This window comes from Podarcis vaucheri (genome assembly GCF_965113315.1).
Source record: "Podarcis vaucheri genome assembly, chromosome: 5".
Lineage (NCBI taxonomy): Eukaryota > Metazoa > Chordata > Lepidosauria > Squamata > Lacertidae > Podarcis > Podarcis vaucheri.
Genome location: NC_138763.1, coordinates 41,262,065 through 41,279,303, shown reverse-complemented (window position 1 = coordinate 41,279,303; position 17,239 = coordinate 41,262,065). Strand labels below are relative to the sequence as shown.

General features: G+C 42.3%; 1 protein-coding gene across 18 annotated transcripts in view; it reads right to left on the bottom strand.

Moving 5' to 3' along the window:
- Nucleotides 1-17,239, bottom strand: part of KIF1A (kinesin family member 1A) — a 115,167-nt gene that overhangs the window by 83,293 nt on the left and 14,635 nt on the right. For all 18 annotated transcript variants that reach the window (XM_082221672.1, XM_082221682.1, XM_082221683.1 and 15 more), the window contains exon 2: nucleotides 16,164-16,324. In XM_082221672.1, the coding sequence (XP_082077798.1) occupies nucleotides 16,164-16,269 (106 nt within the window). In that variant the 5' untranslated portion in view covers nucleotides 16,270-16,324. The remainder of the gene's footprint in view (nucleotides 1-16,163; nucleotides 16,325-17,239) is intronic.

The following is a 17,239-nucleotide window of genomic DNA, read 5'->3' as shown; positions in this document are numbered from 1 at the left end:
TGACTTCCTGGGTCTTTAGGCTGCCTATTCAATGGGAAAGACCTATGGAACCAGTTCCATCCATTTGCCCTTCGTTTTTATTCTTTCTCACACACACACACACACACACATACATACACACACACACACACACACACACACACTCCTGATGTGGGATTAGATCACATGCATAAGCTCCCACTGCATAATATTCACAGCTCGATATAGTGTATTTATTTAGATTTTTTTTTAATGTGGTGTTTTTCCAATGCTTACATAAAAATACAAGAAAACTTGCTTAAAACAACAATGCAAATTGGAGGGGGTGGGGACAGTGATTTCATCCACTGAGTATGATCATAAACAGCCTACAAATGAGTCAGCAGCCAAATGCTACTCAGCATAGTTGGGTTTCATGTCCCTTGGGGAATGCAGAGAGGGAAGGAAGCAGCTCCTGACCTTGCAAGGGGGGCTATTTTTATTTAAATGGTTTCAGCAGAAGTTTCAGGAGCAGTTTACAAAAGCACGATAAAATACAAAGAAAGCATGAACAGCATACTTTAAAAATCATTAATGCATTAGAATGCACATAAAAGCCTAGGGAAATAAATAAGGTTATTCCACAACCTTGAGGCATAATCTTTTTGATTAGAAGCCTGTGGGTAGGAACATTGCAGGTCCCAGCCCAGCAAACAAGCACCCGCATGCCAGCTGGGGGCGGGATGCATCATGTGATGTGTAACGTGACGCATCATGTGATGTGCCCCCGCAATGTGGGGGAGGGCAAGTCAGCGCCTTTGGTAGGAACTCTGTATATCGTTTTCTACAGCTGTTCAGTGTAGGCACTACATCATCATCATCATGTTGTTGTTGTTGTTGTTGTTGTTGTTGCATGTGCATTAGAATTTCAGTTTCAGTGTGCTGCTTCCTATCATACATAGGAAGGAGTGTTTGTACATCCATCTGCGGTAACCGTATGCCTCCATTTACAGCAACCAAGTGCTTCTCTTTGCTGGTATGCTATGCAGCAACAAAATAGGCCTAAAACATTCAATGCAGTGCTGGCCTGAGTAGAGAGACATGGAATGAGTGTATAGCAGAGCTTTGCCTTTGTAGCATGCAGTGCTCTTAAGACCACAGAAGGGTCATTAACCATGAGTCTTGATGTAAGAGACTCAGAAGTAATTGATAAGCATAGCTGACAGCAAACATGGGAAGGTCAGTGGTTGTGTGCATCAATTACTAGCGCCAGCTGCAGACACAGCTATGACGAGTCTCCCACACGTCAGAAACAGCAAGTGGCAGAGTGTCCTTAATGTGAGCCACTCACCCTTATTATTCAGCCAGAAAGCTATCATGACTCATATGTACAGCAACTAGCTAACCAGCCATCTAACACTTCCTTATAGACTATAGAGGGATGGCCCTTGAGTCAGAGAAGGCATGAGAGATGTCTGTCCCTCCCCAGCAACAACAATTCATTCCACTTTCTCCCAGAACCATCTGCATTTTAGGGTGCATTGAACTCAACGAGACTAGCGTCTAAGCAGGAACACATAAGATTGCTTGCTTGCTTGCTTGCTTGATTTATTATTATTATTATTATTATTATTCCTATTCTTATTATTATTATTGGGTTGCATCCAATGCTGCCATTCCACTTGCTCAATGCAACTTCCCCCTCCTCTCCTCTGCCCTGCAGCTCACTGTGCATCCTCAGAATCTGCTCTAGAGGGTTGGGGAACCCTCAAAACTAGATTTGGCAGGGGCTTGGGGAGAGGAGAGCAACAGGGAAGTCCCACTGTGCACAGTGCTGGATACAACCCTAATTTTAGTTGAGTTTTGTTATTAATCAATGAAACAAAAATTAAACTACTATAACCTCTGAATGGAAAAGGAAAGGAGTGGGTAAGCATTCATAGGTTGTGTTCATTTTGAGTTCACCAGGGTGTCATAAAATGCTTTTACATTCAGCTAGGGATAGAATTCAGTATAGGTTTGCATCAGTTGGTGGGGTGGCATTGCTCACCCAGCTTGCCAACATGGAGGCTGCTGCTGGTAAACATGAAGGGAGAGGGATTAGGTGGAGGCAGAGGAGCCAGCTCCTGGAAGCCAAGGTCACTTCAGCCCCACCAATAAAATATTTGAGGGGGCCACCCCTCCCAAGTTGCTGGGCCTACCTCCCCCCTCCATTTTATTCAAGTTGGCACCTCTGGGTGGAAGGAAGTTCGGTTTGGTGTGGGCACAGTGGTGGAGCCAATCCAATGTTCCTGCCCCTGCGCCCGTACCATATATATATTCTGGAGTCGTTACCATCCATTTTATTCTGAATTTTAAAAATACATACAGTATGTGTGGAAATACAGGCAACCCCCCCCCCCATTTACACGGAGGTTATGTTCCAAGACAACATACAATTAAGTGAAATTGCGTGTGTGTATTTGAAACACCACTGAAAACGCCTGCAAACACCCTGTGCCACCACCACCCCACCCCTTTTTGATGTTTTTATGATGTTTTGGGTCACTCCCAAGTTCGAAGTGATGCGCGTGTTGGGGGTCACACACATACTGAACATTTGTAAATGAGGGGTTACCTGTACTATAGTTCTGAATCCATACATTTCTAAATTCTTAAAGACTTGCTGTGTTCCATAAATAGGAAAAAAACATGCTCTTTCTCTCTCTCTTTTTTAAATGCAGTGCTTAAAAAGAAAGCTTATTGAGATTGACTTTCGGCAAAGGATACAAACTTCTAAAGAGAGCGATAATTGCTTTTCACCCTCCTACGTTGCAGAACTGTCATACAAATGTTTCATCACTCAGTACCAAACTCAGTATGAAATGGGTTGAGAATTTATCCCAAATTATCGTTATAACACTTTAATCCTGCAAACTGTCCCATGAACCAGAAGGGGTATCCTGTCCATTGCGGGCAATTTTGAAGTGACCACACTTTCAATTTTTAGGACACTGCTTCTGCTGCCAAGGAGGCTGCATTCCAGCACGCAGTGTTACCATTTGTCTTCCTTGCTCCTGGGTGGAGAAGCCAAGAGAGCGGCAACTCTTGGAAGAGTGCCCCAACGCCCACCTTATTTGGTGAGAGCCAGGGAGCAGCAGCAGAAGTGAGGTGCAGTGGTTGGAGCCAGGTGGCAGTGATTCCCATTTTGCCTCAGGTGGCGCAATGGGATGGGCTGCCCCTGAGACCATGGGTAATTGTGGCCAAGCTATCTAAATTCAAGTAAGGTCACAGCTGGCATAAAAGTTAAAACTGATAAAAGGCACTTGAAGCCACAGAGAGGCTACCTAAGTCATTAATTAATGATGGTGCAGGATAAATAAGCAGTTCCAGACTGCAAACTTGATGCTTTAGGGAGAGTCCAACCACATCTAGAACAGACTGAGCATTGTTTGGTTGATAAACCAAAAGCACCTCCATCTTGTCTGGATTGACATAAGTTTATTCATCTTCATCCAGTTTCTTACTGCACCCAAGTACTGGTTCAGAACAGCCATTTAGTAAAGTGGTATGGAAAAGAAATAAAGATTAAATCCAGATAGACTGCATTGTAGCTTCCATAGCCACACTTCTACAGTACATTGTCAGGCACTAGAGAGACAGAGCTCGTTTTTTTTGTTTTATTTTGTTGCCGCTGATGAATAGAGCATCAAGCAAAGTGCTTAGGTTGCAGGAACAATCATAGCTTATAGTGGCAGAGCATATGGTTCCATGTTCAATCCATGGGAAATCTCCAATCAAACTGACTTCAATAACAGAACTGGAAAAGCAAAATAGGAATGGGTTTGGTACAAGGAAACCATCTCATTATAGGAGTCTGGATCAACTGGACTATACTTCTGATGACCCTTCCAGACTTTTGGTTCTAACCAAGCCAAAGAACAAGGATTTCACTTCAGTGTCATTTAAAATCCAAGTGCAACAAACATATACTTTTGAATTCTGTACCACACTTCTCCTCTGATGTGGAGAATGTTACCATGGCAATCCAAGAACTGAGACTGGCTTGCTCTGTGACTGTTCCTTAATTGTTTATTGCATTTTAAAATAAGAGACAGCAAACAGAGGCACAAACACAGAATAATGGCAAACCTTAAAATAGCAAATCTATAAGTTTAGGCGTCATTCAAATGACCTTTCAGAATAAGAAGATGGTGCTAAGTGAAGAATTAGCAGGCAGCTGATGTGCCATGCAAATAAAAGAGGCTCCACTCTGCCAAGAGGAGGTTCTTTTATGGCAGAAGGGAATCAAAAAATGTGACGCAGAGGAAGGCATGGAAGGGTGGCAACAAATTACAGCAAAAGATGGAAAAGACTGGGATTGTGTATACATTAGTGGTTAAAAATGCAGCAACATTGTTTTCCTCCACTGTGTGCTGAGATGCATTACATGTTGGCTGTACACAGTGATAAAATATGGCACACAAAATATATAGGGAGAACAAAAGACTGCATCAAGGATATGCGGTGTTTGATGTAGAGAATTTAATGGAACTGTGACAAGAGGAAATGTTGCAGCAAGAATCAAAATAAATAAGGTGGGTATCTCGCAGCAACCTTAGTCATGGTGTATGCTATTTGCTTATACACTGATCTTGTGTGTATTGCTTTTTTAATAATAATAATAATAATAATAATAATAATAATAATAATAATAATAAACAAACAAACCTGGGCCAGTTAAGCTAACATGTATTGCCTATGAAGGAACAATGCATGAGATTTTCTAAAAGCTCCCAGGTGCACCATATTTAAATGCTTGAATCTAATGAGTCACTTAATTCTTTGCACATCTGCCCTGCAGGAGGTGGTCTTCTCACCCATGCAGTGGTGCTAGCAAATTAACTCTACCTATAACAGTATGTTGTTTGTACAGTAGTCCAGAGGGAATGAACCCCACACTACTATTTTCTGATGTCTTTATTCATCTTGGATCCTAAATTAATGATAAGCCTTCCTGCAAAGAGTGGCAGTTGCTAGGGAGACTGCCTAGGGATATAAAGTTGGTAGGTGTAGCCATCAAAAGCAAAGGCAGTGCAAGCCATGGAATAACTGAACAACATGCAAATCAATGCAGAAATAAACACAGAGCAAGCAGGGTGATGCCTTTACAAGATCAAATGACTCTCAAAATGCCATAAGTGGACTGTTCAGTTAAAACTCCTTCCAGCCTTGAAAAACAAATTCATGACTTTACTTTTATTCTGACCGTTTTTTTGCTTAAGTGTTCAACATTCAGTATTATAGCCAATTATTCCCCTACACTTTTAACAGCACAATTCTATACATGTCCGCCCAAGTGAGTTAACCGCAAGGAAAGTGGCTATAGGACTGCAGCCTAAACATAATTTTTAACACTTATCTCAGTATTTTTTACAACAATTCTGTTAGGCAGAGGAAGCTAAGAAGCAGAGACGCACCTGAGGCCATTGATTCGCATCATCCCAGGTAGGGAAAGCGAAGCATAACAAAATGAATCATCTTACATTTTTGTGTGGGATTATTATTTGAATGCACATATTAAAATATATTCACTTTATATTTGTTGTAGCACTGAGAACAAGAACAAGGACTTCTAGACAGGGGGAGATGGCAACTTTTGAGAATCCTAACAAGATAGACAAGTACAGGGAGAAGAAAGGCTGCAGTAGAAGGCCAATCTGCATCTTCATAACTCTGATGCATAAACTATGCATCATAGTTTTTTCCTTTGTGTCACAGCTGATGCAATTCTCCGTTTTGCACAAATTGGTCCCTTAGTGACAGATTACATTCAACCTTTGCCCCATAAGCCTGCTGAGTACCTGAACCCAGAAAAAAGGCTTCCTTCCCTTTGTAATTCAGAGGGCTGAAAATCATGTCCATACACAGCTAACAACGGGCATTTCATTTTTAAGAGAAAAAATTTAAACTAACAAAGCAGACAACGCCCCATCTCTTCATCAGAGGTTTTACAGCCAGTGTCTCAAGACTCATATGTCTTTGTCTGTTGTGGCAGCCTCTTGAGATTCCACCTAGCCCTGCTCTACTTTAAGCAGGTCTATGGCAAATACACAAGCCGTTGCTATTAAATAATGCAGGGAGCTTTGTGAATTTGCTTACACTTTTCTGATTTTGTGCACTGAATTCCATATATGCCAACTGTTTTATTGTGTAATGATTTTTTTGCTTGTCCTGAGTCTTTTGTTCTCTTTCATTAATGACCCTCCCCTGCCCTGCCCCCTAAAAATCGAGTGCTGCGGGAAAATATTTACAATTTTACAAGCCTTTATTGTTTTCTATTTTAGCTGAATTTTCTTCCTAAGCTAAAAAAAGCACCAAAACTGTTTAAGCTCTCCCTCTAGAACAGAGGATTACCAGTCTCCCTGGTTGGATTAGTTGCCCTCTGTTGCTCCTTCTCCAACTATACTATATCGTTTTAAAGATAGGGTGAGAGAAACTGAATACTGTGACTGAAAGAACACTACAGCTAGTTCCATGTTAAAGCCATGCTGAAGGAGGCTTTATTTATTGATTGATTGATTGATTGTTGTTGTTGTTGTTATTAATTATTATTATTATTATACCGCCCTTCATCACAAGATTTCAGGGCAGTTCACAGGATAAAAATACAAGGTAAAAACACAAGTAAATAGTTAAAATAAAAATAATACAATAACCCCCCTCCCACAAACAAATTTAGTAGGCTGTAGAATATTCATCAGCCTTATAAAACAAAAAATTACAAATTAACATACAACACTTAAGAACAATTTAAAACAACTCCACCCCGCTAAATAAACAACACCCATCCAAGTTAAAAGCCCATCCCCATTCAAACCATGATTTTAGCACAAGGTGGCTGGTACTTGGTCTGTGGCCTCATTCCACCCTTGAAGCACCTCCCCCAAAGAGATGACCCCCCCTTTGGTGTCTCCCCTTCAGGGGTGGCCTCTCTGAGGGCGGGGGCACGCCTCCCTTCCAGGACAGGCAGGCTTTATAGAGCTGCTCCAGCAACTGGTGCACACCTAGTTGGGGCAGCAGGTGATTCAAATGCTGCCTGCCTGCCCAGGGTGCTGGTCCCTGCCCTACCCTACAGTTGCATCGAACACCAGCTCTCCATGCTTTTTTTAAAAAAACCAAACAAACACAGAGATAAGTTTCAAAACCTTATTGTGATGTGGCACGTGGGTTTGCAGTTCAAAGGGGTGAGGAATCAAGAACTCACCAGGGAGTGCCCAAACCCATGGGTGGTAAAGTAGCACGTTGAATCTCAGCCTTTTATTTGGATTTCAGCCTCAACTGTGAATGTGAATTATATAATGGAATAATGATCTTCAGTGTCTTGTTTTCAGTGCCTTCCATAATCATTTTCTTTTTAAAAAATATAAACTGGGCATGTGCCCCAGCAAAGCTCAGAAGATAAGAGCTGGTATCTTTCCAAGGATTCATTTGAGCATCTGAATCACTGTACAGCTGAAGTTGAAAGACCACATACACAAAAAGGAGCACATGCACAGGATATTAGTATGAAAAAATCAAGAGAAGATGAACAGGACAAATTCAGAAATAGTCTCTGATTTATAATATTCCCAGAAATATCATTAAGGGTCTCAGCTGTTCTCCACAAAGCAGCCAGCAGTTCTGCTTGATTGAAGCAGTGGGAAACAGTACATTCATACAACAAATCAGCTAATTACCAAAATGTCAGCAATTGCGTGCTTTATGCAGATGGTCTCCAGCAGAGCTTCCCAGAGAGCTATTTCAAGATAGCCCATAACTCAGGGCTAACATAAAGTAAAAGACACACACATCTATATGCCAGTACCAAACAGCATATTTAAGCTGCAACAGTATCACTCCCCTTAATAGTGAAGTCAAATGGTGGGTATCAACAGGATTGTAGCAAAAATAGAATTCTTGGAAAACAAAATGGAGCATTAGCATACTTGGGGAAACCTCAAGGTTTGCCAAAATACAATTTATTTTAATGAAGGGCTGAAAAATCTGAAGCAAGCTGAAGCATGCTCAGGATTTAGATTCTACGTTACAGAGTGTCTGTTGGAAAAGAAAAATGGGAAATCAGGGATGAGGAGTGGAATGTCATTCTTGGTGGGAACTACTAACTGGCCTTTTGTTTCTATAAGCTGGAATAGCCCCAGTAATTAATACCCATTGTCCCTGGATAGGTTGTATAAGATTTGAAAAGGATATCCAGGTGATATTTACTTAAGGGGTATAAAAGAGGGCTATGCATTATTTGTATAAATGTATATATAATAAAAAGGGAAGGCTGTTGTCATACAACAGTTTGCTTTGTCACCAACAGGCAGTGCTGTGAACTACGGCATGATAGCAGCCTTCAGAAAATTGCTGGGAAGGATAAGAAGGGCAGTGAAGTGCAAGACAGAGGAGGGCAGCACAGGTGAGCCGTGGAAGAACAATTGCAGGGGAAAGGGGAGTTGTTTGGCAAGCCCTAAGGGGAGGTTTGGTTATCTCAAGGGGAAAGGGTGGGTTTGACAAAGTGTATGGGAAGGAGGTTGGTGGGGGTGAGGATAGGTGAGGTTGGCAAGAGGAGTGAAGTGAGCAGGGGCCCAGCCTCTAGTACTTATATTATTTGAGTAGAAAGGGGAAATGCAGCAGGTGCCATTTTCCTCACATTTGTGTGACAAGTGGTGGTTGTCAAATTCTCTCTCTCTCTCTCTCTCTCTCACACACACACACACACACTACATCCATGAGGTACAGGGCCCCTGTCTTCCTTTGCATCTGTTCACCCTACTTAGAGGCAGCATCTAGATGTCTTTGGCAGTGTGCTGCTTATTGGCCTGTGTCCTGTTCCAAACCTCTTTCAAGTCTTGAAGCAAATCCAGCACAGCTCACTAGAAATCAAAAGCTGCTTCCTTCTCCAATTGTTGTTGTAAATGGCACTCTCACAAACCACCCATTGAAATAGAGTGTGTTTTCAGCATCTCTTCAAAAGCTAAATCATTAAACGATGGAGGGGGTACCAGCATGTTTAATATTAAGCACTTTGGAGAGCTTTAGTGAAGCAGATCCTAAATTAATGTGGATTATTTTGTGATTTCTTATTTTAAAAATGTAGCCTTATATTGACATTTTTCTTCAAGTGATATAAAGAGGAAGTGAGACAGCCAAGTGAGCAGAGCCTCATTTTCCCACTTGGCTGTGTGCTCAGCTGTGCCCTTTGTTACTGAGCAGCATCACCCAATATTTCAGATATGAAGCCACTAGGATAGTATCTCATAGAGACTGGCAAACAAGAAAATGTTACAGCTGTTGAAAGACCCTTAGGCATGATCTCTGCAGCAAATCTACACATTCAAGAAAATAACAGGCGGATACAAACTAATGAACAGCTAATATTGAGACCCCTTCTAAAATTGGTGACAAGCCTATCATATATGTGCTCCCACTTTATTAGAATGACATTTTGCAACATGCAGCTATCTGGTAGCTGCAGTCTTTGATGCTGCTACAGTCACATGTTGGTAGAACTCCCTAAATAATGAAATACTAAATGAATGTGGATTGCTTTGAGGATGTTAAAAACCAAATTTGAAAAGTATAGATTAGGGATAAGGATTTTATAACCTCCCTTCCTCCAAAGGAGCCCAGGGCAGCAATAAATAAGAGATAAAACACTCTCTCTCTCTCTCTCTCTCTCTCTCTCTCTCTCTGTACATATTTAAAACACCTAAAAAATAATTCCAATACAGATGCAGACTAAGAAAAGCCTCAGTTTCATAAGTGTTTGGTGGTTGCAATAATGGAATACTGATTGATAGTTTTTGCAAAATATGCTGGGATTTAAGATATGTAAAATGAATCATGGGAAGAGAAGGGAAGTCATTGATATCTTAAGGATGTAAAATAATTATCTGAAATTGTAAAAGAGAAAATTAATTATATATATATATATAGAGAGAGAGAGAGAGAGAGAGAGAGAGAAAAGTCTCCGCTTCAAAGCAGCACACTGTGAAAGGTCAGAGTTTGGCACCCCCGCACCTCTCGCCTTTCGTTTTGCTCAGTTCACTATGTCATAGTTGCGACACCCTGTGGCACCCAGTGTGATGGAACCAGTAGTGCTGCTTTAAATCTGCCTCTGTTTAAAAGTTTTATTGAAAGAGAAATCTATCTTCAAAAATGGCACCTGTCTAATATCCAAGGGCAGGGAATTTAAAAGAGCAGGGGCCACAACACTAAAGGCCCAATTCCTACGTTGTGTAGCACAGTCATCAATGGAACAAGTCCCATTATTCTTGACCATTGGCCAGACTGACTGTAGTGGAACCCAGTAACATCTGTTGGACCCTAGGTTCCCCATCTCCAACATAGAAACAGGCATTTAGGGTCAAGAAATTGAAAATACCAAATGGTTAACAATCTTCCACTTACCAATGTGATGCATATATTCCATGAACCATCAAACTAGGCCAGTGATGTGGGAAAGGACATAATTGTTCTTGTTCTGAATTTCTTTAAAAGTTTATCTACCTGTGTAGTCTATTTGAATTCTTGTATATTTCAGATTGATGGATATTTGTGATATTGGACCATCCCATAGCTATGTTTTTCTTATTTGAGAAAAATACATTTTTAAAGGCTTCTGGCATGCACATTTTAAGACAGATGCACATATACTTTGGAAGTCAAATACAATTCCCCAAACTACCACATATACCCCAAAATACCACATACTCTGCCCAGACTCATGTTAATACCCTTGTTGCAAACCTGCATACATCTAACTCTGGTGTGTTGTTCTTTTCTTTCCAGTAGCTATAAATGCTGCAATACATGTTTGAATTTATTCTAGTTTTAAGGAAAGATAGCAGCGGCTGATGGGGGGGGGGGAGGACTGTAAATTAAATGTTCTTTTCACTCTGAGAGTAGAAGCACAAAGTGTATCTGATAAAAATCACTACGTATAACTGGTTTAGCGCTGCACATATTGTGACAAATTTGCTGTCCAGTGACTATGAATGGCAGTGACTATGAATTGATGTGCTTTTGCCTTCAAGTAACTATAAATTGGAGTACAGAATTATTTTTTTAATGTATTAAAGATTTATTGGTTTACAAAAGTATGTGCGATGTCTCTTTTTTCAAGTTACATTTTCTATATGTCAGTTTCATTTGTTGAGACATTAGTGTTACATTAGGAAGAAAAGGGGGGAAGTGGTGGATAAGGCCATGATGGGTGGGAGTGGGGTCAGGTGGCTATTTTTCTATTTTACTTAATATATGCGTGGGGGTTTGTGTCAGCATTGTTTGTGCAGGTTCTCTTTGCTATCCGCTTGGGTTTCTTTGTTGGTGAGAGAAGTTGGGGTTGGCCTAGGCTGTGGTTGTTTGTGATTGGCTGTGGTGAACTTTGTTTTCATGTGTGAGTGGGGTGGGTGTGTGTTTGTGAATCAGGTTGATTTATATGCTGTTGGTGGATTCTTGTCGTTGTCTTGTTGGGCTGTATATGTGATAAAGGGGAGCCATACCAGGATGAAGGCATCTTCCTCTATTTGTCCCCATGTCAGTTTCAGTTTATTGGTTAATTTTTCTAGTAAGGCTGTTTCCCATACTATTTTGGTACAGGTCTCTCCAGTGTCTGGTTATGATGTTTCTGGCTGCAGAGAGTAGGTGAGTTATGAGTTCTTTGTGATGTGAGTGGGCATTATTGTCTTGGAAGATGTTTAGTAGGGCCAGTTCTGGGGTGATTTCTAATACTTGCTTAGTTATTTTACATTTGATAGAAACATTTTAAGGTGTCTTAGTGGCTACAGATGGTCTCGTAAATGGATAATTCACCTGCAGGATTGGATCTGGCAGACTGTGAGAAAGAGAGGGTGGTATGTAACTAAAAAGTGCACTAACACAAGGATTAGCACTAGTGCAGCAGGAATGTCTCCTCCTCCCCATGCATGCCCTATTCCATCCTCATATTTGCTCCCCAAAACAGATTGGGGGATGGGAGGGGGAGAAAGAGGAGGAAATTATTCTGCTGCACAAATTGAACATTCGTCTTAGCACACATTGCATACAACCCTGGGTAATTTTGAAAACACAGAACCAACTCCGGCTTGGTGGGACCTTTATTTATATGTCCACCTCATTCACATACAAAGTGGAGTGGTGGTGGAAGATCTTAATTTCACAATAAAAAGAGTGTGGGTAGAGAAATGCTGAACCAACTCCCATCCCACACCTAACCTCCCCTTCAGTCCAACACTCCAGCCATTTTCCTCTGCTCAGTTAGAGCCAGAATTGAGAAAAGTAGCTGGAGCAACCAGCTGCAAGATTGCTAATGTGCCTCTGGAAGTAAAGCAGTGCTCCTTTTTTCATCTCAGGGAGGGCACAGCATGCACCAGAAAGAGACTGCCCCATGTGTGGCTCTTAAAAGGGAAAAACAAAAACAAAAGATGGACTGGGGATGACGGAAATTAAGACTGATTCTTGAAGCTGTTTGAAAAGGCTGAATTGTGGTGTCCATTCCAGAAGTAACAGAGAAGAGTGAAGTTGCCGGAACACTGTGATTGATTGGTTGGTTGGTTGGTTGGTTGGTTGATGAGCTCTAGGGAGGGTGATTGTTCAATAGAAACAAAAGTGTGATGCTGGGAACCAACATTCTGCAGCTGAAGCCAAGAGGCAGAGCAACAGGAATGCAAAAGTATTTACACTTTCCTTTTACTAGCTGAATCAGGCCATGGAAATAACAGTTGGAAGCAGTGGTTTTTTTTCTAGAAAAAATAGGTGCCGGTACACACCCTGAAGTTGCCACACTTTTTAACAACAACAAAAAGGTGCTGGTACTGCGTACCCTTGAGTACCTCCTGGGGAGCACCGGTTGGGAGAAACTGTAGCTGTGAAGTATCCCACTTATTTGATGAATTTGAAGGGGCAGAACTAACTTCTGGATTGTTGTGACCTAGTCGCTCTATCCACAGTATCAAAAGAAAATACTTGTGGTCTGTGCTAGTGTGAGCCAACAACAATATTGGTCAGCTCCTTTTCCTGCTCACTGTACAGAACACCTAGAATTCTGCTCACTACAGCAGTTGGGGAAGTTGGTAGGTGGAAAGACCAAAGGAGCAGCTCAGATAGGGGGAGAAATCAGAGTTGCCACATGTGCAGCTCAATCAGAAGCAAATATCTCGATTGTCATGAGACAACCAAAATTGCATGTTCAGTGACGTGAAATGGACTCTGCATGTAAACAAATACAACAAGAGTACAAAAGGAATTTGTGGTGGGTTTGCATAAAGAAAGCAAGGGTTCCTTATGCTGGGACAGAAACCTTGTGGTGTCATTCTGGAAGATGTTGCATGCAAGACTTAGGTTTTCCAAGACATAAGTTGGTGTCACAAAATACATGAAGATCCCCAAGTGGAGTCTACTTGAAACTCACCAACATGGGACAACAGTTTCTTCCATTTCCAGTAGGATCTTTTGAGTGCCATAGACCTTTCTCTACTATGGCCCATACTCAGTTACATCTCAGCTTAAAAGCTTTGTAAATAACTCTTTAAGGGACAGGGCAGCTCAAATGCCCACTTGCCTATAGATATGCACTCTTCACCACTTCTATGCATGTCCACTTTATGCTCAAGTTAAGCCATCAGTACACCAAGCCCCAACTCTTCAATGGCATTTTCTATCCCCATCCATGTTTCTTTATTTGCCTTTCTCAATCAAAAAATAAGAGGATTGAGCAATATGTGACATTAAACATGTTGTTTGTAAATCTGTCAATGTTTGTTTCTTTAAAGTAGAACTGAAGCAGTGCCTGGGTGAAGAATCACAGCGCATGGGGATGCTTAACCTTTCCCCCCACCCACAGGGAAGGAACAGTTAGCCCTACCATTCCCTGTCATGTTCCTGGGGAAAAAACTGTCTCACCTCTGTGCTGAAAACAGCAAAGGGGGGAAATCTCTCACTGATGCCAATTAAGTGTAGTTTGTTTCTTATCCCTATCTGTAGCATGGGGATAATTTTTTTTCCAGGGTCCTGGTGGTGGAGGAAAATATTAATCCTCTCCCCTCAGCATGCTGTTGTCCTAATCTTGATCACACTTCCTGCACTTGTTTTGTTTTGTTTTGTTTTTGTCCTGGCACTTTCCCTTGGAAAACCCTCATTTTCCCACTGAATTGGAGCTAATGGCAATCTGCAGAAAATCTGATTGTCATTTGCTCTGATTCAGTGGTTAAATATGGCTTTTCCCAGGGAAAGCATTGGGGGGGGGGTGGAAGTGGAATATTCTTGTAGCTTTAAAGCGTTGACCTGTGCCTCAAAACATGACACAAAAGAAATCTGGGTGAGCCCTTGGTGTATGTATGTGTGGGTGGGTGGGTGGGTGGGTACACACACACACACACACACACACACACACACACACCTCTTGAGGCATTTGACATCAAGTGTTGTTAGGCCTGAAGCAAACAGAACTGCTGAGCTGTTTGGAGTCCTTCAATTCAGTGAGACTCAAAAAGGGGGGGGGGAGGGAAAAGAACCAGCATTCATGTCCAGCTGAGGGGATTAGCTACTCATTTTGCTGCTTTGGTCTTCAATCGCTGCTTTTGTCTTCTGGGCAATAGAAACCTCACTGTCAGCAGGTCTCTGGGTCATTGGCTCTGGGGTCACTGTAGGCTTCTATTAGCATGGAAACACCAACAGCAGCAGCACTGTTCAGAAAGTAAGATATGCCCTTAAGAGGCTCATTGGGAGGGCAAGAGCCTCGCATCTCCCCAGTTCCATCCTACTTGCTGTTTTATATTTGAATGTCTGTAAGAGCAGAACAGCGCATCACAAATAAAACACAGGGCTCCTATTTCTCATGTTTTCCTCATAAGGCAAACACAGGTGTAAGGGGGCACCTCTGGGGAGAACTGGAAAGGGATCAAAGTCTTAGTCAAGGTCATTGCTAGGCACTTAAAATACTCAGGGTGCAAGCCCATGACACAAATCTACATATCCTTTATATGTAAAGATGCACATTTTCAATCAGCTTTCAGGGAGAATTCATTAAGGGCATGTTAATTAAGGTGGTGGGTGAAGTCTCACTGGTACTGTGTATTGCAGTATACCCAGCTGCCCTGCCAACAAAGCTTTTTTTTAAAAAAAATCAAAAACGTTTTTAGAAGTAAAAAAGGGCAAGAGTTGCTGGCCTTGGTGAAGAAGACCCGCCACTCAGGTCCCATGGGCAACACCTCCCAAACAATGCCTTTCCACCACCAAGCCACTTTTGCCAGCAGTTTGGTTCCAGATCTACATTTGTAAGATAAATGCAAGTCCAGAACCATGGTAAAGATAAAGCAATTTAGGCTGCAATCCTAACCTCACTTACCTCAGACAAAACCCCATTGGATTCAATGGACAGAAGTAGTTATGTGTATGTGCGAAATAGGTCTTCTCCAGGTCCTTCGCTTTCTACAAGTGTTGATCCCCAGCCCTCTCCCCTTTAATTCCCATGTAGGCAGCTCATGCAACTTAGCAATGCCCTCTAGGAGTACAAAGGAAACGTTTTCCCCTTGGCAGCTTCTAGAATTCTGTGGAGGGAACATATGGGCTAGAGCCATGGTAAAGACTCAAAACATTAGACTGTCCCATGTACCATGACCCTGAAATAAATCCCACCCCAGATGCTTTTTCAGAAATAAATATTAATTTGGGAGTTATGACTATAGCATTTATGCAGTCAAGAGTATTTTTTTTTAAAGTATTTTGATATACAAAGAATTGGTATCACCCTATCAGGCCATTTCAGAAAAGAAATGAAAAGACACAATTGTTTCTATCTACTGGTTGGTGCATTGCTGAGCTGGTTCTCTTTTTTCAATACGTTGCTGGCCTACAATTCAGATGCTCACATAGCAATATCAGATATTATGAGGGAAAGCAAATCCTCGGGGTAGACCTTGTCTGAAGCCTTCCTAAGCAAAATTCTCTCTCTGCCCGCCCTCCAAAGTGTACTCCCAGGTAAGTGGAGTTAGAAATGCAACTTAAGTGTTTCTATGTTCTGTAATGCAATTGTGAAACCTCAGTGACTAGCAAGTACAATTGCATTATCTCTTCCACATTCTTTCCTGGATTATTGATCAGAAATGACAGGAGTAATGTGAGAGACACTCAAACCCACTCTGAAGTGTCTTGCAGAAAAATATGCAATGATTACTCACTTGTGGTGTTTCCTGTCATCTGTATGATACATTTGGAGTCCTTGCCCATTTCTCGGGAGTTGAAAGGACGCACCCGCACTGCCACCTTTACAGAGGCTCCTGCCATCCTGATGGTTTGAAGGTTTTACTCCTCTTGCTAGGATTGTACTCCTGAAAATGCCCTGAAGAAACAAGAAAGAGATGTTAAGAACGGCAACCTGGCCGATGAATTTTGCACCAGCTAAGGTTTCGAAACTGTCTTCAGAGGCAGCCCCACGCATTGCAGTAATCTAACCTAGAGAGTGCAACAGAAGTTAAGCTATCCTGGTCCAGATAGGGGCAAAGGTGATGGAAGTCTCTCCGCATCACCAAGGCCACATGAGCCTCAAATGACAGCAATAGATCAAGAAGTACCCCAAGGTGCGTACCCAAACCTTCAGAATGAGTGTAACCCCATGAAAAGCAGGCCACCTCCCATACATCTGGCCAAGGAAACTGCCCAGTAACAGTGCCTTAGTCTTATCAGGATTGAGCTTCAGTTTGTTGGCTCTCATTCAGTCCATTACTGACATAAGATAACAGTTCAGCACATCTGCAGATGTTAAGGAGAAGGAGTGCTGTGTGTCATCAATATATAGCTGACAATGTATCCCAAAGCTCCAGATGTCCCTACTTGCATGTAGATGTTAAATAGCATGGGGGGATGAACTCTAAGGAACCTCACATAGAATGCTCCACAGGGCTGAAGAACAATCCCTAAGAACCACCCTCTGGAAACAACCATCCAAGTAGGACCACTGATGGAGGAAGAGGAGTGAGGGGGGAGCTCACCACCCTCGGCAGCGCGATCCTGGTGGGGTGCCATCGCTGCTGTTCCCCCCACCCGCGCTGGGCGCCACACCTCCACTGGCAGTGCACCACACCCCCAGGACGTGCGTCACGCCCCCAGGACATGCGCCAGCCCCGCCCCCGCCTGCTCTCCATCTCCCGGTGCTGGAGCATGAAGCTCTGCCACTGAGTAGGACTGGAACCACCACAGAGCAGTGCCACCCACTCCTAACTTGGAAAGCCACTCCAGAAGGATACCATGGTTGATG